The 26,994-nt window shown below is 46.5% G+C and overlaps 1 protein-coding gene across 2 annotated transcripts in view; it reads right to left on the bottom strand.

Moving 5' to 3' along the window:
• The window catches only part of CYFIP1 (cytoplasmic FMR1 interacting protein 1), a 93,375-nt gene that overhangs the window by 45,830 nt on the left and 20,551 nt on the right, over positions 1-26,994 (bottom strand). For both annotated transcript variants that reach the window (XM_082840694.1, XM_082840693.1), the window contains exons 2-11: positions 20,682-20,804; positions 20,517-20,606; positions 19,172-19,249; positions 18,902-19,003; positions 17,869-18,050; positions 13,445-13,541; positions 13,216-13,344; positions 9,910-10,014; positions 7,457-7,548; positions 4,796-4,913 (exon numbers count right to left, since the gene is read on the bottom strand). In XM_082840694.1, the coding sequence (XP_082696820.1) occupies positions 4,796-4,913; positions 7,457-7,548; positions 9,910-10,014; positions 13,216-13,344; positions 13,445-13,541; positions 17,869-18,050; positions 18,902-19,003; positions 19,172-19,249; positions 20,517-20,606; positions 20,682-20,798 (1,110 nt within the window). In that variant the 5' untranslated portion in view covers positions 20,799-20,804. The remainder of the gene's footprint in view (positions 1-4,795; positions 4,914-7,456; positions 7,549-9,909; positions 10,015-13,215; positions 13,345-13,444; positions 13,542-17,868; positions 18,051-18,901; positions 19,004-19,171; positions 19,250-20,516; positions 20,607-20,681; positions 20,805-26,994) is intronic.

Genomic DNA, 26,994 nt, shown 5'->3' with positions numbered 1-26,994 from the left:
TGGTTTTTTAGGTGGGATGGTATTACGGTTATATGTTAAAAAGGGCCCTTATCTTATAGAGACACATGGGAAATACTTTCAGAGAGAGTGCTATGTTATCTTGGATTGCTTCAAGCTAACCCAGACCGAGGCACAGGGTTGGAGGAATAATTGAAAAGGGGCAGGTGATTAAGCTCAGCGTGGCACCTGAGGGGCCAGGACTGGTCTCCCCCTTTGTATGCTTGAAAACTTACGTAATGGAGAAATTGAAAAACAAACAAACAAACAAAATTTATACCCAGAACCTGGCTCTGGTCACTGTTAGAAACTGAACAGATCTGGGGGCTCTTGAGGACTCAGGGTCTGTGCACACCTGCACTGGCATTCTCATGAACTATTCAAACCCAGCCGCTGTCCCTGCTCAGTACAAATCCTTACCCTCTAGTCAAAAGAAACTGAGCAAACAACTTGAAAATAAAATTAAAAAGATAACTCCATTGACAATAGGATCAAAAGGAATAAAACACTTAGGAATAAATGCAACAGAATAAGTACAAAGCTTGTACTCCGAAAATGATAAAACATTTTTGAAAGATATCAAAGAAGGACTAAACAAATGGAAAGACATCCCCCATGTTCACGGATTGGAGGTCTCAATCTTGTTAAGATGGCAATACTCCCCAAACTGATATACAGATTCAGTGCAATCCCTATTAAAATTCCAGATGCCTTATTCTGTAGAAATTGACAGGTTGATCCTAAGATTCATAAGGAAATGCAAAGGATCCACAAATAATCTTGACAAAGATGACAAAACAATCTTTAAACAGAAGAACAAGCTGTAGGGCTTATATTATCTGGTTTTAAGATTTACTATAAAACTGTAAAATCAAGACAGTGTGGTAGTGGCATAAGGACTGACAAAAGGCCAATGGAACAGAACTGAGAGCCCAGAAATAAAGCCTCAGGAGTAGAATCAATTGATCCCCCCATCACCCAGTTTTACTGAGAAATAACTGACACACTGACACACAACTTTGTATTAGTTTAAGGTGTACAAGGATTTGATTTGATGTGCATATATTGTGAAATGATTATACAGTAAGTTAACATTCACCAACTCACATGGTTACAATTTTTTTTCTTGTGATGAGAACTTCTAAGATTTACTCTCCTAGGAATTTTCAAATATGCAATACTGTATTGTTAACTGTAGTCACCATGCTGTATATTACATCCCCAGAAATTATTTATCTTATAACTGAAAGTTTGTACCTTTTGACCATCTTCACCCATTTCTCCCACCTCTTGCCTCTGGCACCCACCAATCTGTTCTCTGTATCCATGGGTTTGGTTTTTTTTAGATTCCACATAAAGTGATACTAAATAGTATTTGTCTTTCTCTGCTGACTTATTTCACTTAGTATAATGCCCTTTAAGGTCCATCCATGTTGTCACAAATGCCAGGATTTTGTTCTTTTTAAGATTTTTTTGATGTGGACCATTTTTAAAGTCTTTATTGAATTTGTTACAATATTGCTTCTGTTTTATGTTTGGGTTTTTTTTGGGCCACAAAGCATGTGGGATCTTAGCTCCCTGACCAGGGATCAAACCTGCACCCCCGTCATTGGAAGGCGAAGTCTTAACGACTGGACCACTAGGGAAGTCCCAGGATTTCCTTCTTTTGTATGGCTGAATAATATTCCATTGCATACTGTATGCCACATTTTCTTTATCCATTCATCTGTCTATAGACACTTAGGCTGTTTCTTTGCTTTGGCTCTTGTAAATAATGTTATAATGAATATGGAGGTGTACAGTCAGTTGATTTCTGTTGAGGGTGCCTTCAGTGGGGAAAGAATGGAATTTTAAAAACAGTACTGGGGGGCTTCCCTGGTGGCACGGTGGTTGAGAGTCCACCTGCCGATGCAGGGGACACGGGTTCGTGCCCCGGTCCGGGAAGACCCCACGTGCCGCGGAGCGGCTGGGCCTGTGAGCCATGGCCACTGAGCCTGCGAGTCCGGAGCCTGTGCTCCGCAACGCGAGAGGCCACAGCAGTGAGAGAGGCCTGTGTACCATGAAAAAAAAAAAAAAAAAGTAACTTAAAATGGATCATAGATCTAAATATAAGAGCTAAAACTACAAATCTCTTAGAAGAAAACAAGGAGTAAATCTTTGTGACTTGGGTTAGGTAATGGTTTCTTCATTATGACCAAATGCACAAACAACCAAAGAAAAAATAGATAAAATTGGACCACATCACAAATAAAAAATTGTGCTTCAAAGGACACCATCAAGACAGCAAAAAGACACAGGAGAAAATATTTGAAAATCACATAACAGATAAGGGATAGAGTATAAGAACTCACACAACTCTACAGTAAAAAGAAGGTAAATAACCCAATTTAAAAATGGGCAAATGACTTCAAGAGACATTTTTAAAAACTGGCCAATGAGCATATGAAAATATACTCAGTTTCATTAGTCATTAAGGAAATGCAAATCCAAACCACAACCAGATACCACTTCACATTCACTAGGATGGCCAGAATCAAAAAAACAGACAGCAACAAGTGCTGGCAAGGATGTGGGGACATCAGACACTCAGACTACTGGTGGGTGTAACATAGTGCAACCACCTTGAAAACAGCCTGGCAGTTCCTCAAAATGTTCAACACAGAGGTGCCGTAAGACTCAGCAATTCCATTCCTAGACAGCTGCCCAAGAGAAATGAAACCTTATGTTCACAGAACACTTGTATGTGGATGTTCACAGTAGCATTATTTGTAACCCACTGTCCATCAGTCAACAGCAGATGAACAAACCAACAAAATGTGGTGTGTCCAAGCAGTGGAGTATTATTCAGCCATAAAATTATTATAAATATTATAAATAAGCCATAAAATTACTGATACATGCTATAACATGGATGAACCTTAAAAATACTATGTCAAATGAAAAATGCCAGTCACCAAGGAGCACATATTATGATTCCATTTATATAAAGTCCAGTAGGCAAATCCATAGATAGAAAGTAGATTGCCACGTGCTAGAAGGAAGGGGAATGGGGAGTGACTGCTATGGGTGCAGAGTTGCTCTGGGAGATGATGAAAATGTTCAGCAATGGACTAAAAACCTTTGAATTGTATAATTTAAATCAGAGAATTGTCTGGTATGTGGATTATGTCTTCATAAATCTGTTTAAAAATAAACTGTGCAAAGCTTTTAAAGGTGGATCTCTTTTCTCTTATTAAAATCATCATCTATGGGCTTCCCTGGTGGTGCAGTGGTTGAGAATCGGCCTGCTAATGCAGGGGACACAGGTTCGAGCCCTGGTCTGGGAGGATCCCACATGCCGCGGAGCAACTGGGCCCGTGAGCCACAACTACTGAGCCTGCGCGTCTGGAGCCTGTGCTCCGCAACAAGAGAGGCCACGATAGTGAGAGGCCCACGCACCGCGATGAAGAGTGGCCCCCGCTTGCTGCAACTAGAGAAAGCCCTCGCACAGAAACGAAGACCCAACACAGCAACAATAAAAAAATTAATAAACTCCTACCCCCAACATCTTCTTTAAAAAAAAAAAAAGCACGCATACGCCCTTTTTTAAAAAACAAAAAACCATCATCTGATTATAAAGGCACAACAGCAGACACCAGAAGGCACACAGGAACCATGCACGCTGTCAAGTGCTCCTATTTGGAAAGGTAGAAGCCAGCTCTCTGTGTTGTTTGAGAACATCTCAGGAACTCAGTTTACAACTAAATCATGAAGTCCTGGGGACTGGCCCCCACCTCTACTCTTCAGGCTGCACTGGCCTCCGCAGAGGGGTGAGCTAACATTCCTCATGGGGAGTCGGCTGCCCACCTGGGGTCTGCAAGGAGGCGATGTGCCCCAAGCACTGGGGCTGTCTTTCAGTCATCTTGGTTACACGATGACAAGTGCTTGGGGGTGAGGGATAGAGTGCACACTGTTCTGCAATGAGCAGGACCAACAGATTGTTCCCCCCAAATGTAATGGGCCTCCCGAGAACCCCGAGGTACCGCGATCTCGGAAACCAGACCTGCGTATGTGGCCTCAAGTCCCCGGGTCCCTCTAGACCACCTGCAGCACCCACGCCACTGACCACCGCCCTGACCCTGACCTCAGTGCCCGGTCCACTAAGACGTGAGAAACGACACTCCCGCTGCCGCTCCCCCTCGCTCAGACCCCCGTGCCACCCACCCCATGCGCGAGCAGCAATGGCCTGGAGCCAGGCTTGGGGCAGGTGTGGGGAACGTGACCGGCCCAAGCAAGGACACAGAGAGTCCAGCTGCAAAGCTGGAAGGAATTAACAAGGCCCACGGCCGAAGAGACCCCATTTCCTCCAACACGCAACTCCAGGTCTCCTCTGGGCACTCGACGCATCTGCCCACCGACTCGGAGGCTCCTGCACTTTCTCCCTCTAGACACAAAAGGGACGCAAGTCAGAACCACCCCTTCTGTTCCTGACGTCCTCCACTCTCCCCACCCCTCTCCTAGCAGCTTGGAATCATGGAACTACACTAGGAAATGCACTTAATTCATGGTCTCACCTCAGTCCTCAGCCCCGTGTTAACGTTCTTCTGAAAAAAGAAGATGCTTTCTTGTACAGCTGAACAGATCCAAACAAACTCCATTATATTTGCCCTGCCTCATCCATTATTATCAGTGCTTTTTAAGCACGCAGTGCTAAACTACGTTTCTCAAAGCGATCAATGGTAGTATTTGGGTGCAGAGAATACAGGGCCACACCAAACCCCATGTCCCCAGGTGTGCTTTGCAGGCAGAGGCCACTCACCTCGCTGTTGCTATAGCGCGCCAGCTCCGAGATGAAGCGCATGTGGTCCTCCCGGATCTGTACCATCTGCTCGCAGATGTTGTACTGTGGGCTGCTGCTGGAGGACGTGCACGTCCATCTGGTGGTAAAGGGGAAGCATGCGTTACCTGACAGGCGACTGGCTGAGGGCACATGCACAGCAGGCCCACCTACCACCCCGGGAGCCCCGCTGCAGCCAAGAGGTAGAGGTGCAGAGGAAACGTGGAATTCTCCGCATGGAAACAGAGCCGGGCCTGCCTCATCTCCCTGTGTCAGGGCTGCGTCCTACCTTCTCATGTCTGTATTCTGGAAAAGGAACCGTAATTTCTCCTTAATCGGCAAACTACTTACCACAAAGCTGAGAGGTGTTGCTGAATTCAGGACACTGCAACACCCTTGCAGGGCCCCTTGACAGATTACTGCAGAGTAGGCAGGAACTAATATTTCCTTATTACTCACATATGAAAACATAGCTATAGTACAAAACAAGTCAGCCAAGGACTCAGGGACAAAAGTTATCCTTAATGAGAGAGTTGAAACTTGGAAATTAGACAGTGTTGCTATAGCTAACTATGTGCACAACACATTTCAGCAGCAAACGGATACAGTCAATGTGGTGGAAAAATGTGTATCAAGAATTAAATCTGGGCTTCCCTGGTGGCGCAGTGGTTGGGAGTCCGCCTGCCGATGCGGGGGACGCGGGTTCATGCCCCGGTCCAGGAGGATCCCACATGCCGTGAAGCGGCTGGGCCCGTGAGCCGTGGCCACTGGGCCTGTGCGTCCGGAGCCTGTGCTCCGCAACGGAAGAGGCCACAGCAGTGAGAGGCCCACGTACCGCAAAAAAAAAAAGAAAAAAAAAATTAAATCTGTTGGACTTCTTGGGCAGAAAGCATGGGCCTTGCTTTGGGCTCAGAGCGGTTCCCTCGGTTCCCTCGCACTCAGCACCAACTCACACCATGTTTTAACAAGTTGGTCCCCTTTGCTAGAAGGGAAGGATTCAGATTACCAGTTTTCAAGATGATCAGTACACTATCTCAAGCAGCATCACTTTTTAACTTTCTGATTTTACTACAGGATTATGTGATTACGGCATGAGCAAAGGCAGCTCCCTGAGTGTGCAGTAAGCACACAAGGCCCAGGCCCTCTGCCAGGGTCCACCTTAAACACACTGGCCTCCCCTGCAGGCCCCAGACAGCATGTCCACCTCAGGAGAGGCAAGGAGCCCAGAGCCCGATGCCAACATCTGCCCACTCTGCGCCCACCCCCTGTGGCCAGACAAAGGTGCTACGCCATTGGGCTGAGCTCTTGGAGCTGATTGTTGCACGCTCAGGCACCTGCCTTGGTGGCTGTGAAACACAGCATCTAATTGGTAATAATGGCCATCGACTTACAACAGAGCATATTAAAAATAAAGGAAGTATGCAAAACTCCTTGTTTCCTGATTCTCTTACTGATTTTACAATTACGTATGATCTGGATCTGACTGTGTTTGTTAGGGTAGGAGGTGAGTTGTACATTGTTAACTTAAACTCAGGCATTTCCATTTATACCATGGAAATCAGCACACCCTCCAAATGAGAGCTCAAGTTGATGATGAAGTGAAGAGAGATTAGTGAATGTAATTTACAGGAAGGTGATCACATATCAGATTTAATGGCAGATGTGTTAGGAAACAAGCTGGCACAGAGGCTGGCAAACTACATACAACATGGGCCCAATGCGAGCACCTTTTGCATGGCCATAGAGCCATACAAAACGGTTTTTACAGTTTTAAAGAGTCGTTTAAAAACAACAACAACAAAAAAGAGTATGTGACACATGTGGCCAGAAAGGCCTAACGTGTTTACAATTTGGTCTTCACAGAAAAAGACTGTTTACCTTTGAGTAGCCAGATTGAGGTGCAACTGTATTTTTCAAAACCATGGCTGAATGGAGACCACGTGTTTGGCAAAAGTCAACTAAAGCATCCTATGAAACTCAAGTGGATGTGTGGAAGCTACAATAAAAAGTACTGTGTATTTATTATCATTTCTAACTGTGAGCTGCAGATGCTTTATGACAGGGATTGGCCATCTTTCTCAGGACAGGTCCAGAAAGCAAATGCTATAGGATTTGGGGGCTACACGGTCTCTGTCACACATCAGCCACAGAGCCATCATCTTAAAAAAAACTCTTTAAAACTGTAAAGACCATTCTCAACCACAGAGACCTTGGGCCTGGCCTGGTTGGGCCCTTGGGTGATAGCTCTGTACCCTCTGTAAGTTACACATGAATATCCAGCCACTCCCCAGCAGGCTGCTGTTAAGCTTTTATAAGCACCCAGAGCATTTGGTTATACTTCCGTACTTGTGGCCAGCACTAACAGAACTCTTTGGGATGATGGAAAAGTTCTATATCTGTGCTGACCAAAACTATTAAAATATTTGAAATGTGGCTATCCCACTAAGGAAATAAACTGCATTTGTAAATGAATTTAAATGTAAACATCCACTCATGGAAAACGCTACCATATCACGCATTCGGTTCCACGTGGTTGAAAATGTCAAAGGTGAAAGGTGGCATCTCTGGATAGATAAGTGGAGTGTTAGGAACCACAGTGAGAACACTGCAGAATGCTCTAACTGGACAGCTCACTCTGCCTACCGAGATTTATTTTCCTCATAGTGGGCGCTGGTCTTGATATATCTTGCCAGTTCTATTTGCATGTCCCCGAACAGCGGAACCACCTGGAGCTGCTGTATTCAAAGAATAAAAAATAACCCAGGGTCATTAAATATGTTTAGTCACCAAATACAATCGCAAGAAGAATGAATAATGCTAATAATTACTGTGGGTTGAATGCTATCTCTGCAAATCACTTACTGCAAAAAAGTTGTAAACAACTTCTACGTTTACTTTAAGAAGAACAAAATAAAAGTTAAAAACCAACTCTCATAAAACCAATTCAAATATTAAAATTAGGGCTTCCCTGGTGGCGCAGTGGTTGAGAGTCTGCCTGCCAATGCGGGGGACACAGGTTCATGCCCCGGTCCGGGAGGATTCCACATGCCGCAGAGCGGCTGGGCCCGTGAGCCATGGCCACTGAGCCTGCGCGTCTGGAGTCTGTGCTCCGCAACAGGAGAGACCACAACAGTGAGAGGCCCGCGTACCGCAAAAAAAAAATTAAAATTAACCTACCTTGTTGGTAGATCCATGGTCATTAAAAAAAAGAAAAAAATCAACTGTATTTCTATATACTAGGAACTATTAGAAAACAAAAATCTAAAGAGAAAAAAATTACATAGCATCAAAAAATTAAAAGTATATATTATTAAATCTAACAAAATATGTGCAAGACTTCTAGACAAAAACAATACCAAGAATTCTAGAGAAATTTTTAAAATTCTAAGGGAATACAGAAATACATTAGGTTCATGTATATTGGAAGACACAGTATTTTAAAAATATCAATTCTCCCTAAATTGATCTATAGATTCAACAGAATCACAAACAATATTCCAAGAGGAAAAATGGTTTATGGGTTTTCTGTATGTATGTGTGTGTGTATGTGTAAATCAGCAAGTCAATTCTAAAATGTATTTCAAAAGATGGAGAGACAATACTCAAGACAATTGTGAAGAACATAACTTAAAGACTGGTAAGTAGACCTGCTGGAAACCTACAGCAACTAAAGCCAGCATGGCCCTGGAGCGCAGGTGCAGACCAGTAGGGCAGAGCAGAGAACTTAAGGCAGAGTCACACACATACAGACACCTGCTTTATGACACAGGTGACTCCTCACAGCAATGGAGGGGAAACGGTCTTTGCAATAATTGGACAGAGTCAACTGGATATCTAGAACAGGAAAAAAAAAATCCAAAAATGTCAAGCCCCTACCTCACAGCATACACATGGCCAGTTCCAGGGGCATTACAGATCTAGATGGAAAAGAAATGGTGATGCTTCTAGAAGGTATCACAAAAGAAAATTCTCGAGAGCCTGCTTTATCAAAGATTTCTTAAAGTGGACCTCAAAGATTGATATATTGGACCACATTAAAATTAAGAACCTCAGGGCTTCCCTGGTGGCGCAGTGGTTGAGAGTCCGCCTGCCGATGCAGGGAACACAGGTTTGTGCCCCGGTCCGGGAAGATCCCACATGCCACGGAGCAGCTGGGCCCGTGAGCCATGGCCGCTGAGCCTGCGCGTCCGGAGACTGTGCTCCGCAACGGGAGAGGCCACAACTGTGAGAGGCCCGCGTACCAAAAAAAAAAAAAAAAATTAAGAACCTCAGTTCACCAAAGACTCTTCAAGAAAGTGAAAAAAAAGAGCCACATAGGGGAAATGCATGTATTTTAGAACACATGTATCTGACAAAGGACACATACCCAGAATACATAAAGAACTACAAATCAACAGGGGAAAAAAAGAATGAGAGACTTGAAAGGACACTTCACAAAGAGAACACACAAAAGACTAATAATACCGTGAAAAGCCATCAGGGAATAATACCGTGAAAAGCCATCAGGGAAACATCAAGTAAACCACAAGAAAACAGTAGCCAATAAAATCACAAGGACACCGCTAGTGGTGATGCAAGTCAGCACAGCCATGTGGGAGAGTTGTGAGGCTGTATCTACTACACTGAAAATGTTCATTCTATTGGATGAATACCCAATCCACCACTGGGTATTCATCCAACAGAAATGTGCATAGATGTGCACGAATCAGAGCAGCACTGTTCGGACAAGCCAAAATCCAGAAACAATCTCATTTTCATCATGACAGAATGGATAAATAAATTGCAGTTTAGTCATAAAATGCAGTGCTATACCACAATGAAAATGTAAAAACTACAGTTGCAGGCTCCCACAGGGATGATCTGACAAAGTGAATGGGTGCAGTCAGACACAAAAGAGTACACATGGCACCATTCTGTTAGACAAGGTTCAAACCCAGGCAAATCTGGTACAGGGTAGGAGACAGCCTACCTCCACCTACCCACCCACCTGCCACAACTGCATTTCCCAGCACAGAACAAAGCCGCAGAGGTTGACCTCCTAAACCTCAAACTGCATACACTTCAATAAAAAGGTTTACCTAGAAACTGTAACTCACCTTGAAGTACTTGTCGATTTTGGATAAGTTTATTCTTTTCTTGGCATCTAGTTTATAAATGTTGCTGACGCTCCCATCCATCAGGTACAGACCAAACCCCATGACCTGCAAATCACAAAATGGCACATAAAGCTCAGACCTGCAAGTTTAATTACCCATAAACACTTATACTGCTACAGTCCATAACTTAGAAATGACCATTCTTCTTTCAAAAAGCACTTTTTTAAAAAATTTAAGTACAGTTGACCTACAACCTATGTTAGTTTCAGGAGCACAACATAGTGATTTGATATTTCTGCACATTAAAAAATGATCACTACGATAAGTCTAGTTACCATCTGTCACCACTCAAAGACATTACAATATTAATGACTATATTTCCAATGGAGTACATTCATCCTAGTGACTCATTTATTTTGTAGCTGGAAGTCTATACCTCTTAATCTCACCTATTTCATTCACCACCACCCCGCAATAACCCCACTAGGAACCTCCTGCTTATTCTCTGTATCTATGAGTCTGTTTCTATTTTATGTTTGTTCATTTGTTTTGTTTTTTAGATTCCACATATAAGTGCAATCATATGGTATTTGTCTTTCTCTGACTTATTTCACTTAGCATAATACCCTCTAGGTCCATTCATGTTATCACAAATGGCAAGATTTCATTCTTTTTTTAGGGCTGAACAGTATTCCATTATATATTTATTTATTTATTTATATAAAATCTTCCTATGCATCTATCAATGTTACACTTTGGTTGCTTTTGTGTCTTGACTATTGTTAACAATGCTGCTGCAATGAACACTGGTGTGCATATATCTTTTTCTTTTCTTCACATAAACATCCAGAAGTGGAATTGCTGGATCCTATGGTAATTGTAGAAGAACCAGCATACTGTTTTCTAGTGGCTGCAGCAATTTACATTCCCACCAGGGTTCACCAGGGATCCTTCTCCACATCCTCACCAGCACTTTGTCTTCTTTGGAAAAAATGCCGATTTAGATCCTCTGCCCATTTTTAAACTGAATTTTTTTTTATATTGAGTTGTACAAGTTCTTCGTATATCTTGGATATTAACGCTTTACTGAATATACTGTTTGCAAATGTCTTCTCCATTCAGTAGGTGACCTTTTCATTTTGATAGTTTCCTTCACTGTGCAAAAGCTTTTTAGTTTGATGTAGTCCCATTTGTTTATTTGCACCTTTGTTTCCCTTTCCTGAGGAGACAGATCCAAAATATATGTTTTCTTCTAGAAGTTTTATGGTTTCAGGTCTTAGCGTTTAAATCTTTAACCCATTTTGAGTTTATTTTTGTATATGGCGTGAGAGAGTAGTCCAGGTTGATCCTTTTGCAAGTAGCCATTCAGTTTTACCAATACCACTTATTGAAGAGGCTGTCTTTTCCCTGTCACATGTTCTTGCCTCCTTTGTCATGGACTAAGTGCCCATTTAAGTGTGGGTTTATTTCTGAGCTCTCTGTTCCACTGATCTATGTGTCTGTTTTTGTGCCATACCTTCCTGTTTTGATTACTGTAGCTTTGTGGTATAGTTTGAAATCAGGGAATGTGATACCTCCAGTTTTGTTCTTCTTTCTCAAGATTTGTTTTGACGATTTGGGGTCTTTTTGGTTTCCATACAAATGACAGAATTATTTGTTCTAGTTCCATGAAAAATGTCATTGGTATTTTGTTAGGGGTTGCACCAAAACTGTAGATTGCCTTGGGTAGTATGGTCATTTTAACAATGTTAATTTTTCCAATCCCCAAAACACAACAGATATTTCCATCTGCCATTTTATTAATTGTTTCCTGGGGTTTTTTTTAGAGTTCCTTTTTGTCCCTTTCTTCTTCTTTTGCTCTCTTCCCTCGTGATTTGATGACTATCTTTAGTTTTATGTTTAGATTCCTTTCTCTTTTTTGTGTATCTATTATAAATTTTTTTTATAAATTTTTGATTGTGGTCATTATGAGGTTTATATATATGTGTGTGTATATATATATATATATGGCTATATATGATCATATATATATATATATATATATGATTAAGTTATGATCTAAAGTTCAGACTCATTCTAATAACCCTGCATTTTTACTCCCCACCAACGCTTGATGTTTCTGACATCGTATTTTATATCTTTTGTGTATCCCTTAACTACTTATTGTGAATATAGATGATTTTACTACTTTTGTCTTTTAACCTTGCTACTAGCTTTGTAAGTAGTTGATCTACTACCTCTACTGTATATTTGCCTTTACCAATGAGATTTTTCTTTTTGTCATTTTAATATTTCTAGTTCTGGTAAAAAGCATTTTTAAAAGTCCCTCAGAAATTAATAGCTATCCCTTCACATGAAGCTATTTTATGTCATTTTTTGTGTCCTCTTCCAGGTGCATACATCAGCTCCACTTCTCATCAAGCACAAGGCAATACTGAATGTGGATTTCCATAAGCACTTATGACCAGGGGGCTCTTGCACCAGGTAGGTGCAAACAGAATGTTTCCACTGCCACAAAGCACTCCACTGGACAGTGTCCTCTTGCTCTGATCCCTCCGTGCTGCTCTCCAGCAGGAAAGAAGTATTGGAGATGGGCCCACTTGCACGGAGGGCTTTGGGTCAGCAGGACACCCAGAACAGGGTCCCCCGGAGCTGCCCTCCATGAAGGTAGAGAGCAGAGTGAAGAGAATGGCAGAAGCATCTTCTCAGAGTTACTCAGTTTTCCTGGGTCTCTCCCATGTACAAGTTATTAAACTTTTGTTTGAAAAAAAAAAAAAAACACCTTCTCATCTTCCCAGTGAGAAACATCATTGAAAACCTCCCCAATTTGAAACAGAATAATAATGAGAAATATGGTAAATGGCATGTTTCTTGACCAACAAAAGTCTACTATAATCATGGTGACACAGTATACTAAATTTCTAGGAATTACATCCTTACCACGTAGAATCTGGTATAACCTCTGCTACAGGCTTTATACTGAGAAAGGCCCTTGACCAGGGACTCCTCACCCACGAGCACCTTCTCCAGGGATGGGCATGTGATCTACCTGGCACTGGGGCCAAGCTTCGAACACACTCACGGGAATGCATCAAGGACTTGTAGGGCAAACTGCATGTAGGGTGGAGGGTGCTATATATGCGTGCGCGTGCGCACACGCACACACACACACACACACACACACACACACACACACAAGCATGAGAGAAAAGGTTGGCCAAACGACCATAAAGTGCAGCCTATTCACGAAAGCAGGGCTGCCCCTATCTCATGGTGCTGTTGGCAGCCTACCCACAACACACGTACTTTGAGAAGCATGTGTTTCTCACTGGGCGTCAAGTACATCCTGTTCTCATAGCAGTCCACACACAGATTCACAATGTCTGCTAAGAGCTCTTCATAGCCAGAAATCACTTCGAGCTGCTGCTGCAGAGACTGAAACACAGAGTGAGACACCTGTGTCACTGACCGCTCTCCGCCCCTCAGCCCCCCAGTGATGCACCCCATCAGCCAGAGCGGCAAGAGTGTGAATTACTTGTGTGATCTTGTTGTGGTTGGCCAGGAACATGGACAGATTCTGTGATTCCTGGATGGACTGTGGATCTGCCATTTTACGTAAAAACTGAGCAGCCCTATGAAAAGGGGGAAAAAAAGGGTTAATCAACCAACATGCTTAATGACTTTAAAGAAAAACAGCGTGGGAATATCAAAATTATTTTACCCTCACTACAGTTATCTGTAGAAATGTGCATCTTAGATGCCGGTTACAATTTCAGCCTCCTCCAGCTTCTCCCCTGAACTGCAGGTAAGTCTCTTTGCAACCTGGATAGCTCATGACCCTACTGTCCATAGCTGATGGACTTCCTCAGAGATGCGGCAGCACTTCTCACAGGCCTTCCTGAAGGGCACCTATACACGGGCCTCTCCCCTGGGCTCCCTGTCCCCAAGTGTGAGAAAGGATGACACTCCCTCTGCTGAGTGACAAAGATGGCCAACACTGTTTAGGTTCTCTGCTGGGGAACTTTTGGGCAGCCAAACCTCCCAACAGTCAGGGACCACACCACGCATAGTTCTGGTGCCAAAGGTCTGAGACAGAATCCTGATTCCACCACCAATTTGCAGCTCCATCTTGGACAAACCTAAAGATCCGGTACCAAGTCTAACATGAGGTCTGGGTTTTCCCACACCACCAAGCAATTCTCTAGCACCAGTTGCCAGTGGTGTTACAATTCTGACACTGCCTGAAGATAGCATCAGACCCCACAGGTTAAGAGCTCAGTCCCACAAGACTGCCACGTCATCCCCCCACTTCAGACACCAGCTGGAGGTCCACGTTGTCACTGTGCTCCTGGCCAACCAGGTACAGATTGGCAGTCCCAACAACCCCTTCTTTGGGTTCGATTAATTTGTTAGAGCAGCTCACAGAACTGAGAAGACAGACATTTTATATACTAGATTAACAATTCATTATGGAAGGATATAACTCAGAACAGCCAAATGGAAGAGATACATATGGGGACGGGGGGGGTGGGGCTTCCATGCCCTCTCCAAGCACCACTCCCCCCGAAACCTCCACATGTTCACCAACCTGGAAGCTCTCCGAACCCTGTCCTTTGGGGTTTTTATGGAGGATTCCTCACATAAACATGCTTGGTTAGATCACTGGGCAATGGCAATGGATTCAACCTCTAACCCCTCTCTCCTCCCTGAGATCAGGAGGGTAGGTCTGAAAGTTCCAACCCTGTAGTTACAGGGTTGATTCTGCTGGTGACCAGCCCCCATCCTTAGGGTAACTAGAGGCTTTCCAAAGTCACCACATTTACATAACAAAAGAAACTTTCTTGCTTTTATCATGGGAAATTCTAAGGGTTTTAGGAGTTCAGTGTCAGAAATGGGGATGAATACATATTTCTTATTATAAATCAATATCACACCTCCTGAACTCTCCTGACTCTCACTTACCATACCTGTGAAAAACAATAGCTATACGACCTACCCAATGGGGCTGACAAGGGAACGGTGGACACAGAAGGACCTGTACACTGAGGTCCAACAAATCCTGTGCAACACAGGCTGAGTCTCTAGTTTTTGCAAAGAGGGTGAAAGCACATATGAGGATTCTGCACACCTAGGGCTTCCCCAAAAAAGTTTAGCGGAAACTGCCCACATAAGGACCTGTCGTGCAACCTAGAACCTCTGGGGTTTTACTAAAGAAAAGCTTTCATGGCAAAGACTGGTAACCTACCCCAACTGTCATTTCTTTCCCTTTCCTTCCCTTCCCTTCCCTTCCATTCCCTTTATTCAGAATAAACCCTGAATTTCTGTGGTGCAGTAATGTGCCTCATTCTCATCTCCACGCTGTGACCAACTGCTGAGCCATGAGATGTAATGCAAAACTTTGTAAGGCACTTGAAAGTTTACTTGTAAGGAATATTGTGGGCCCTTCAATGCTCCTTCCTTCCTGCTGACTGGAATACAGAGATGATAGCTAGAGCTCAAGCAGCCATCCTGGGCCACAAGGCAACAAATGAAGACAGCAGGAGCTCTGGTTCCTCAACACTATGGAACCCCGTCAGCTGCAGACCACCTACGTCAGAACTTTTCAGGTGAGAAATAATCTGCAATCTTGCTTACTTCTTAAGTTTTAAAAAATTATATACAGTGAAACAATATTAACTGATATGTTTACATTCTTTTCTAAAGTGTTCACTTTACTGTATTGATTTGAGTGGGTGTTGAAGCTGCAGGAGTGGAAACTAAGGAAGGGACCGAGAATACCTGCTCTTATTTTCCTTAAGCCTCACCATGACTATATGGGTCATCTGGCATTTACACTCAGGAAAGCTTGTAACTACCAGCTGGGTGCACATAAAATGTGTTCTGAGTGTTGAGTGTGGGAGTGTGAGGGCTAGGGAGAAGTGGAGGTTATTGTCTGGGAAAGTAAACCAACCAACCCGGGATACCAAACATAGGTCACAGGAAGAGGCTGCTGGAAGGGTGAGGGGTGCCCAGGCCCTCTTCTGTGCTTAGGGGAGCCTAGGCGGTAGCAAACACGCTGGGCAACTTCTGAATGGGGTGCCCGGGGGCCTTCCACAGAGCAGCCATATCTTTAAACTATTTTCCAGACTGGGCTTTGAAATAAAGGTGCTGCTGCTAAGAGAGAGAGGGAGAAAAGAAACCTTTTTAAAATTTAAAACCCCTGGGGCTGTCCACCTCCCCATTTCCCTGATAGAGTCAGGAAGGCTGCGAAAGCTGCTCCAAATCACCCGACAAGTGATTTGTGCCATTAGGAGCAGCAGTTGTTCTCCTGAGCTGGGAAGTTCCGAAGCCCCGACACTCCACCAAGAGTCACACGCACTTGGAATCCCACAAAACTGGCATCAAATGGAGACAACTCCAGACCTTCCTACCGGAGTGGAGTTAACAGGACAATTCAAAAGATTTTGTCGTTCTGAAGATCTAGGCTTCCGTGCAGAGCTAACTCTAGGTGATGAATGGAACGCCTGAACTTATTTCACACGAATGAGGCTTAAAGTCTGGGAGATCTAGCTCAACTTCCAGTGCCATCCCCTCCTCAAATCTGTTTCATGCCTCATCTCAAGTCGACTTCATTTTAAAGACACAGCAATAGGTGCACGATTTTAAGTACGTGTTGGGGTTCAGGGTAGGCCGCCCCCAAATATGCCACTGTGGCATACTGAATTATTCAGAATTAAAGTTACTTAAGAAACAGCCACAGCAGGGCATTCTGACCTCCTCTGTGCCCCTGAAAGCAGGAAACAAACCTCCCACATGAAAGGTCCCCTCCCTGCACCAGGAGGTCGGGAGACATCGTCATCACAAGAGACGGGGCGTTCAAGGCTGAGAAGGCCGTGTGAGCTAACCTTCCAACCTCCTCAACTCACTGGCCACCCCAACTCAAACTTCTTCGTCTTGTCAATTCTTCACAAATTTTTTTTTCTTTGTTTCAAAGGTATAAACGCTGGGAATTCCCTGGCAGTCCGGTGGCACTCCCACTACAGGGGGCTCGGGTTCCATCCCTGGTCGGGGAACTAAGATCCCACATGCTGCCAGGTGTGGCCAAAAAAAAAACAAAAACCAAAGGTATAAACACTGCCTCCTTTGGTCACTTCTTTGGGTCTCATATCTTGGGACCCCCATACTCATGAAATGAAATTATATTTGTTTTTCTCCTATTAATCACTGTTTTCTTAAAGGCGGTACTCAGGCAAGAACCTAGAAGGGCAGAGGAAAAATTCTTTTTCTTCCCCTACAAATGAAACCACAGCCTATTCAGACACAAAATAAAATCTCTTCTAATTTAATTTTATAGCTAAGATTCCTTGTCTAGCAAAGGAAACAGAAGTCAGCATCTCATTCCAGCCAACATGTTTTAACAGTCCCAGGCAGACTTTCTAGAGAGTCAGTTAGAGGACAGCAGCTCCGCTCTACCTGCCACCAACACACTCAGTGTCGCAGCTGCAGCGCCGAGCCGTGCCCACCTTTTCCAATTCTCTTCTCCAGAAGCTGTCCACATTCGAAAAGAAAACCGCTCTGGAGGACAACTGGTCTGGGGAGCCCTGTGGGTGCCGGGGCCAGCTGTGCCCACTGCGGTGACGGTGCCCGCCTGCCGGGGATGCCCACCAGCCAGCCAGCGACGAGCAGCGGCAGCCCCATCAGGCGTGGAGCCTCCAGCCCCCTGGACAAGACGCTCAGCGCCTCAGCGCCCACGCACCACCGCCCCCATACAGGCTCAGAGCACATCACTGCTGTCTGGGCTGAGAGTCCAGGGCCCTTCCCCACCCCCGCCCCGCCCCCAAAGCCTACAAGAACGCCTCGCAGCGCTGGCGGTCAGCCCAGGAGAACACTTCCGCGGACGAGACTGGCCCTCGTGGGCACTGCACCCCGCACGCGAGTGCGCTCGGAAACCCGGCCCTGAGTCCCAGGCACGCTCATCACCTCTTGTAGGCTGAGTGGTCATTCTTCACACTGCACTTCATGTTCTTCAGCTCGTCCAGCACGGCAAACATGTTGATGAACTTGCCCAGGGTGATCAGGTAGGCTTCAGACACGAAGTCCTTCCTTCTCTCCGCGTGACACAGGCGCCTCACCTCCCCACAAAAACGCTCGATGGCGTTTCTCTGTGCAGAGGAAGCAGGGGCAGAAACGCGGCTTTCAGGGACGGGCCAACCCCAAGACCAGCTCCAAGCACAGGGTCCAGAGTCACGTTACTCGCTGATGAAACACCCAACCAGGGGTGCATGTTTACAGCTCGGGTAAAGAGACATATTTCTAGAAAGTGATTTCCACAAGCCTTTGCTCTGTAACAATCATCATCAACTTTGCACTTTACCAACTATGTCCCCAAAGTAAAAGAATTTTGTTGATTATTCCAGCAAAGTTACTGAGCAAAATGCTCCAATAGAATGTCTGTAAAGCAGACTGCTTTAGCTTTTAGAGTTGAAAAAGGGGGTGGGAGGATTTCCACTTGACAATTGTTAAGATAAGACAAAAATTCATCACCTAAGAAGTTCTATCTTCTCCCTTTGCTAAAGGATTCTATAATAAAAACTTTCACACATTTCTAAACTATGTCTTTAAAAAAGCCAGCAAGTCCCTCCCTGTGGCCACTCTGTTTAACCCAAGGGCCAGAAGGAGCCAAGGCCAGGGCGAAGCCCACCAGAGTGGACAGTGGGGAGAAAACACCCCAAAACCAGATGAATCGAAAGTGTAAGCCTGTAAGCGTACTGACAGAAAGCAGTCTTCCTGCAGGAACTACAAATTCACTCTCGAGGGGAGAAGAGAAGTGAAACCCAGAAGCAGCATTTATTCTGAAAGGGCCAGTAACGCTTTGGACTGTCTAAGGCTTAGTTCCCTTTGGTCTCAGAGCTATTGTGATCGCTTGAATTTACATGCACTTTGTTTATTTGGTAGATGGTGCCACCATCTCATTCCTCTGCTCTAAACCCCTAGGATTATTCCACTGTTTTACCTGGAAGTACATAAAATTCATCAGTTTTGTGACCTCAGGCTCAAGGACCTCCACGGTTTTCTCATAAATTTCCACTCTGTTAGGCTGTTCGTTACATTTCACCTGGGAGAAAACAAACATGACATAGAGAGGCTTCAACCCTGAGAGGATGTGGGGAGTGCCCTGGGATGGAGCAGGCCAGAGGTGGGGCGGGGTCTGACTGGGCAGGGACGACTGGAAAGGATGAGGGCGTGGCCAGTGGGGGGGTGGGGTCCGGCTGGGATGGGGCACCTGCGGGATGGCCCGAGAGCAGCTCCTCCAGGTGTACAGCATGACGGCGTACTCTTGGCCTTCCTCCAGCATCTCGTTCTGCAAGGGTACACGGGGCAAATCAAAGGCAAGCAAAACAATCATAAAAAAGGAGATGCCAAATCGCCAACAGCTAGAGCCATAAACCATGGTGACCATGGTGGAGAGGCCAGGAGGACCCTCCCTTTGAGGGACAGAAAAGCACCAGGACCTGTGTGCCAAGAGACAGCTGCTAAGATACTGGTGACACTGCACACCACCCCAAACACCCCCATGGCTTCTGCAGGCTGAAGAGGGGTATCAGCGACATACAGCCACCTCTGCCCAGGGGCAGCACAGCCCAGGGCACCTGCCGTAGCCGCTACACCTCAGCCCCACTCAGCCCCAAGCCACCTACTGGCAGTGCAGATCTGAAGCTGGGGACATGGGAAGCGTGCAGTGCAGCTGAACGCACACGGGGTCCTCACAGCCGCTCCACCAAGCCACACAGAGCCTCCTGGCCCCGAAGGAAGACTAACACACTCTGCTGTCCCCAGGGCGGGGAGGGAAAGCACTTAAAATCCAGGGAGAGTATCCATGGGAAGAGGACTGCCATCATTTCAAAACTGCTTTCGTGTCTACTCCTTCTTTCACGTTATTTCCTTTGGTAAAAATGGCAAAAATTGCACAGATGTCCTTGAAAATGTTGACTACAGTTTGGTAATGTTTTTAAGATGCTTTAAAATGCTCACAACCTTTGACCTAGTAACTTCACTTCTACAAATCTAGCCAGTGAGAATGATGATGTATTTAGGAAGATGTTCATCACAGCATTTTTGACTAGAAGAAATGAAGGCAAACTAAGTAAACATAGTTAAATTTTGCAAATTAGTTAAAATTTGCAAAAATAGTTAAATTTTGAACACTTAAAAAATGGACTAGACAGCCATTAAAAATTACTTCATCTGGTGCGTTTTAATGACATGTTAAAATGTTCATGAAATCATTAAAGTACATAATTATAATAACAATGCAATTCATTTATGCAATCTAAATCCCATATGGGTGTGTACCTGGTATGCTTGAGTACAAGTACAAAAGAGGGAGAATGGGTTCCCTCAAAATGCTGACAAAGTTTTTCTCTGGGCCACAGAAGCCAGGTTTTCAGAAAGAGCATATATTGTCCTTATAATTTAAAAAAAAAAAAAAAAAGGTGCTTTAAAAAAACATAAAACACTTCATTCACTTTCTTCTCTTCTTCCTCACTATGTATCCTATCAGGATAATACCAAAGTGACATTTGCTATTCAGACATGCTATCCCCCCAGAGGAAACTGCGCAGAGTTACCATGCTAGAGTGGACGGTCGCTTGTTCAATGTATCTTGCAATGCCAGTGACAAATGCATTTCTGTCTTCAAAATTAGTGTTGAAATTTGGCTGCAAGAAAGAAGAAAACCATCAAGTAGAGGTCAGCACCACAGGCCACGCATCCCGCGGCCGCCCAGCACCCACCTGGTAGAGCAGTGAGGATGGCGGGGGCTCGATGCAGGGCTGCTGGTCGGGCAGAGGCAGCTCTTCCAACAGGTCCACGTTGGACAGCGCATCCTCCAGCGTCACCTGGGCTGCCATCCTGCCCTAGGACAAAACAGAGTCCCCCCAGGCCATGAGGAAGGGCAGGGGCACCCTGCCAATCCTTCCAGGGTGGGGTGCTTAGCACCCTGCTCCCCTGTGCCCTCTCCTCAGGGAGCTGGGGATGCTGGAGGGGTCTCGGCCCATCCCTGGGGTCTGGCATCTCTCTCTAGGCTCACCAGCAGGGGAGTCACAATACAGCCTCTGCTGGTCGTGGAGTAGGGCGCATGGGCCAAAACACGTGCCATCACCCCCTGCCACCTTACCACCTCAGGGCCACCATCCTGGAGGGCTCTCCGTGAGGGACTGGCAACCCCTCACTGAGCTGGAGGTGGGAACAGCTCCTCCAGTACCATGTCTGCCTCCAGGGGCCAATGGTGCTTCCCTGCCAGTGGCGCTTCCCAGGTGCATCCTCCAAGCAGGGCCACACAATAGGGACAGAGATGGATGAGGCCAGAGCCCTGCCTCCAGGAATACAGGGCAGCCTGCAGCGCCCATTGAGGTGAGGGCCGGCGGCCAAGGGGAGGAAATAGGGAAGGACTATTGGCAGAGGCCTGAGAGCCTGGACTCTGCAGCTGCCAGACAGAAGCACAGCAACAGAGAGGGACTTCACCTGCCACGCCTACGCCAGCTCCAGGAGAGAGGAGTCAGCTCACTCCAGCTTGCCTCCGCTGAGTGCTGCTGTGACCCTGGACAGGACTCAGGGACGAGCTCTGACTGCAGACGGGCACACCAAGCAGCTCCGCCCCTGGCAGGATCCTGGGGTAGCTCTGACCTCAGACAGGTTGCTTGGGGCAGCTACATGGGAAGCTACGTTCATTCTGAGATGGAAAGAGCAGCAAGCGGGCTGGACAAGAACACTGAAGGAAGAAGCACCCAGTTGCTCCACCTATAGCAACTGGGCCCCAGGCAAGGCATGGGCGTGGAAGTGTACGGCAGGGCAGGCTTCCAAAGCCCGGGCATACTGGTTCCAACAAGGGAACCCCAGGCCCCTGAAAAGCCCCAAGGCCAGTGTGGAGAGGAAGAAGCTTGGAAGAGCAAGCCCCCAGAGTTGCTCATGAATGTCAGGCCCACCCCCGGCTGCGTGGATCTGATCCTGACACCCCAAGCCCTGAGACCACGGCCAGGTCCCGGACAGCCACAGGAGGCACACACAGGCCAGATCCAATGGCACGGCTGAGGCTCCAAAGAACTGACACGGAACCGTAACCCAGAGAGGGCAGGTCAGAACTGCACCTAAATCAAACGAGGTTGTTTGCCTCGTTTGGAAATGGAAATGGAAACACCGACATTTTCCTAGGATTTAAGCAAGACCCAGAGTCTCATACTACAATATCCAAAATGTCCAGCTGCAATCCAAACTACTCAGCAAAGAACCAGTAGTGTCTTAACCCCTGTTGGAAAAGATGAGCAACAGATACCAATACCAAAATAACAGATGCTACAACTATCTACCAGACTTAAAGCACCTACTATAAAAATGCTCTAAACAAACAGCACTCCTGAACTGAACAAAAAAACTGAAAGCAAATAAATAAATAAAGATATAAAGAACCAAATGGAAATTCAGAACTAAAAAATACAATACTGAAATTTTAAAAACTCCCCATATGAGCTTAAAAGCAGAGGAAAGATTCAGTGAACTTGAAGATAGAGCAATGGAAATGATCTAATCTGAATGACAGAGAGAAAAAAGACTGAAAAGAATGAAGAGCTTTGAGGACCTTTGGGACAAGAGAAAAAGTCTAACAGTCTCAACAGAGTGCAAGAAAGGGAGCAAAGTGGGCATGGCTGGAAAAACAGCTGAAAACATGACCGAAAACTTTGCAAATGTGGCAAAACTTTGATCTGCAGATTCAAGAAGCTCAACAGACCCCAAACAAGATAAACTAAAGAAATCCCTACCCAGACACATCACAGTCACACTGCTGAAAAATAGACAATGAAGAAAATATCTTAAAAAGAGCCCGAGAAAAGTGGCTCATGACCTAGAGACAACGTTCGACCTCTCCCCAGAAACCAGGGGGACCTAAAGAAGTAGAAGACACTTTTTAGGTTGAAAAAGAAGTGTCATGAAGATGAAATAAGGACATTATCAGATGAAGGAAAATCAAAAGGATTCATAGACAGCAGGCGAACACAAGTTCAGAAGGAAGTGATACCAGAAGGAAACTTGGGACAAAAAGCAAAAGCAAGAGAAAGGGTAAGCAGTGAGTAAACAGAGTAGACAGCTTCCTCTAGAGGTCTTTAAAAGATGTTTGGTGGCTGAAAGCAAAAATGAAAATACTGTCTGATGGAGTATTCACTGTATAGAAACGTAATATATAAGAGAACTATGGGCTTCCCTGGTGGCGCAGTGGTTGGGGGCCTGCCTGCCGATGCAGGGGACACGGGTTCGTGCCCCGGTCCGGGAGGATCCCACATGCCGCGGAGCGGCTGGGCCCGTGAGCCGTGGCCGCTGAGCCTGCGCGTCCGGAGCCTGTGCTCCGCAACGGGAGAGGCCACAAGGGTGAGAGGCCCGCGTACCGCAAAAAAACAAAAACAAAAACATAATGACATAGGTAGGCTGACAGTAAAAGGGGGAAAGAGAAACTGTGCAAGAAAAGGAAGCTGGACTACTTGAGTGTCAGACAAAGCCAACTTCAGAGCAGGAAGTTACCAGGGATAAAGACTGGGGCTGCGTAACGACAGAAGGTCATTCAGCAAGGAGACAGAACCACGCTCAGGGTGGATGCACTAACAAGAGAGTGCAAACCAGGCAAACGCTGATGGCACCGAAAGGAGAAGTAACTCCACCCTGGAGACAACAACAGCTCTCAGCCAGCAACAGGAGATCAGCAGGACACACAGGACAGACACCAAGGGAGCGACAGGGCCTGACGGTGGTTCACACAACACCCCTCCCGACAGCACGGTGCTAACTACGAATTTTAAATGTAGCAGATATTTTTCAAAATAATGAAAACTTTTTCCTTCCATTACCAACTTCCTTCTATCATCACAACTTCCTGTTCCACATGCTCAAGAAAAGACACACACCCAGGACAGGGGATGCATAGCGCCACGTCCTCAACCTGGTCACTGCCTTGCAGAGCCAGTGCGGGGCCCCAGTGGTGCCCACACACGGCACCTCAAAGCTGATGGCCTCCAAGGGGCCAGGCTGCCCTGCAATGATCTTGCGGCCCCTCAGGGCTGCTTGGCCTCACCTCTGTGCCTCCCACCCCCGCGGGTCAACGAGAAAAACTGGTCGGGCCAACCACCCTGGGACAGCCACACAGCTCACATGACAGGCTGCCCTGGCTGTCTGCCCAGTGCCTGCGGGATGCCCTCCCTCCCCCACCTCTGCCCAGGACAGTCCAGGAGAACCCAGGTACAGAACTGGTGCAGGAGGGTTGCAGAAAGCCTCCGTGACACACTTGGGTCACATCCTAGGAAAAATGTCAAATGTTCAACTTATTTCCAATCAATGTGTAAGGATATTTTTCTTTGTTGTGTTTTATATATACAGTGGAATATTATCTGGTCTTAATAAGGAAGGAAATTCTGACACATGCTACAACATGAATGAACCCTGAAGACACGCTAAGGGAAATAAGCTAGTCACAAACAGACAAATACTGCACGATTCCACTCACATGAGAGGAGCTAAATTCATAGAAGGAAAGTAAAACGGTGGTTACCAAGGGGTTGGAGGGGCGGGGACTGGGGAGTTACTGTCTAATGGGCATAGAGTTCCAGTTCGGGAAGATGGGGAAAGTTCTGGAGATGGACAGTGGTGATGGTTGCACAACAGTGTGAATGTTTCAAATGGCAAATTTTATACGTTATGTATATTTTACTACAATTAAAAAATTAGGAGTGGGCTTCTCTGGTGGCGCAGTGGTTGAGAGTCCGCCTGCCGATGCAGGGGACATGGGTTCGTGCCCCGGTCCGGGAAGATCCCACATGCCAAGGAGCAGCTGGGCCCATGAGCCATGGCCGCTGAGCCTGCGTGTCCGGAGCCTGTGCTCCGCAACGGGAGAGGCCACAACAGTGAGAGGCCCGTGTACAGCAAAAAAAAAAAAAAATTAGGAGCAAAAAATTAGCAATATTTATTGTAGATAAATCAGAAAATACAGAAAGGTAAAAGAAATTATCCATAATCCCCTGATTTCTCACAGAAACAAGATGATAGAAGCTGTTTTGTAAGCTACTTTTCCCTTCCAACTTCCAAAAAACGACGTTGTTGAACATTCTTTCATAGCATCTTTTAAGCTTCATGTGGACTACAGGTCAAGGCCCTGCCGTCACTCACGGAGGCTCTCTCTTATTTGCTGCATTTTCCTCCCCATGTTTTTCGGTCAGGAACACCCCCTACAAACACCCAATTCCAGGGCCACGGGCACCCCCGCGACTCTCCAACCTGTGCATCTTCCACAAATGCACGTCTGCCCGGCCTCTGCCTCACCTGTTGAGGAAACCTGGAACTGCCAGTTCCGAGTTCAAGTCCCCAGTCTCCATCTCGCCGCCTTCTTTGACAGCTCAGAATTCCCTTTAAATCCATTTACTTTTCTCTATCTCTAACGGCCGCCCCTCATCAGGGGTGGCCCACGCTCCCTCCCTGTGCCTGCTGCCACCCAGACCCAGAGCCTCGCCGGCCCCTCCTCCCAGCCTCACGTCGGGCCCACTGGGGTTCCTTCCCAGCACGACACAGGGGCCTTGTGTGTCTGGTCACTGCAAGGCCCTGGGACAGAGCCTCAACTACATCTGAAGGACCCACATGCCTTTGCAGCGGGCTTCCACTGGTGCCAAAGCCCAAGAGCGTAACTAAAGTAACACATTTGGAACGCACTCAAACCTGCCCGTGCTGCCATGCGGGAGCTTACGGTTTAACAACTTGATTACATTTCTGTCTCCTCTGGCTCAGCTCAAAGGAGCTCATGCGGCTCCACAGCTTGGGGCCTGGTCACAGCAGGGTGGCATGTGACCACAGGCACAGAGGGGAGGCCACGTGAGGACACGGCGAGAAGGCGGCCGTCTGCAAGCCAAGGAGAGGCGCCTCAGAGGGAAGCAGCCCTGCCGACACCTTGATCTCAGACTTCCAGCCTCCAGCACTGTGAGGGAGTCTGCCTAAGCTGCCCAGACTAACACAGCCAAGGTCGGGTAGAGCAGAATCTCCCAGACAGGGTCCCTACACCCTTCTGCTGACTGGCCACGAAAACCATCCCCATGCTGGTGTTTTTTCTGATCATAAAACAATACAGGCTCGATGCAGAAAAAGACTGCTGAGAGCAAAAACCAGCTGACCCACTCGGGCCTCAGTCTGAAAGTACCAGCATCAGCACTTCTGGTCTGTGACCGCCCCCAACACCCATCCTTCCTCCCCCTGGGGGTGAAACAACTGCAAACAGACGTTGTCCACCCAACAACATAAAAGCCAGGCTTTTTCTTCCTTGACTGATTCCTTTCAGCAGTAGTTCCTAATCCTGTTTCTGATCCCTATGGCTTGTCAAGTTATCAAGATGAATTTAAATGTGTCAGCGGAACTTTCTTTTAACAAGCTATGAACAAGTTACGAGTTTTTAAAATAAAGATTTCAAAAAAGGACACACTGGGACATCCCTGGCGGTCCAGTGGTTAAGACTCCGCGCTCCCACTGCAAGGGGGCACGGGTTCGATCCCTGGTAGGGGGAACTAAGATCCTGTATGCCGCACGGTGCAGCCAAAAAAAAAGACATGCTGATCTCACTTTGCTGCTGCTGGAGTGTCCCTGACTAAGGGATCCCCAGGGCTCAGGGGACACGCGTACTCTGGACAGTTCCTCAGCAACTTCCCCACAGGTAGGGTGGGCGAGTGGGAAGCCAGAGCTCTGAGCTGGTAGCACTTCACCCGCCCTGTGCACCACCACCCACCCTGCTTGTTCCTTTAACGGGCAGTGTCCTGGGGCCCCACGGCAGGGCCCTAGCACTCAGACGGTGTGCCCACGCCTGTGAGCTGGAGAGGCGGAGAGTGGGTGAGCTTCCCCGGTAGGGCCGAGATGCAGGGATGCTGTGCTGTGACATACCGCAACACTCATAGCCAGCGAGACCCCGGGGCCCAGCTGCTTCCTCCTCCTATGCTCCCCGGCCCCTGCCCTTGGGTGAGGGGCTCCCAGGGTCCAGGGGCCTCTTCTGACTCAGCTGACACACCATCCTGCAACCGAAACTCAGGCTCAGTT

The sequence above is a fragment of the Leucopleurus acutus genome (assembly GCF_964270905.1).
Source record: "Leucopleurus acutus genome assembly, chromosome: 6".
Lineage (NCBI taxonomy): Eukaryota > Metazoa > Chordata > Mammalia > Artiodactyla > Delphinidae > Leucopleurus > Leucopleurus acutus.
This window is presented reverse-complemented; position numbering and strand designations above follow the sequence as displayed.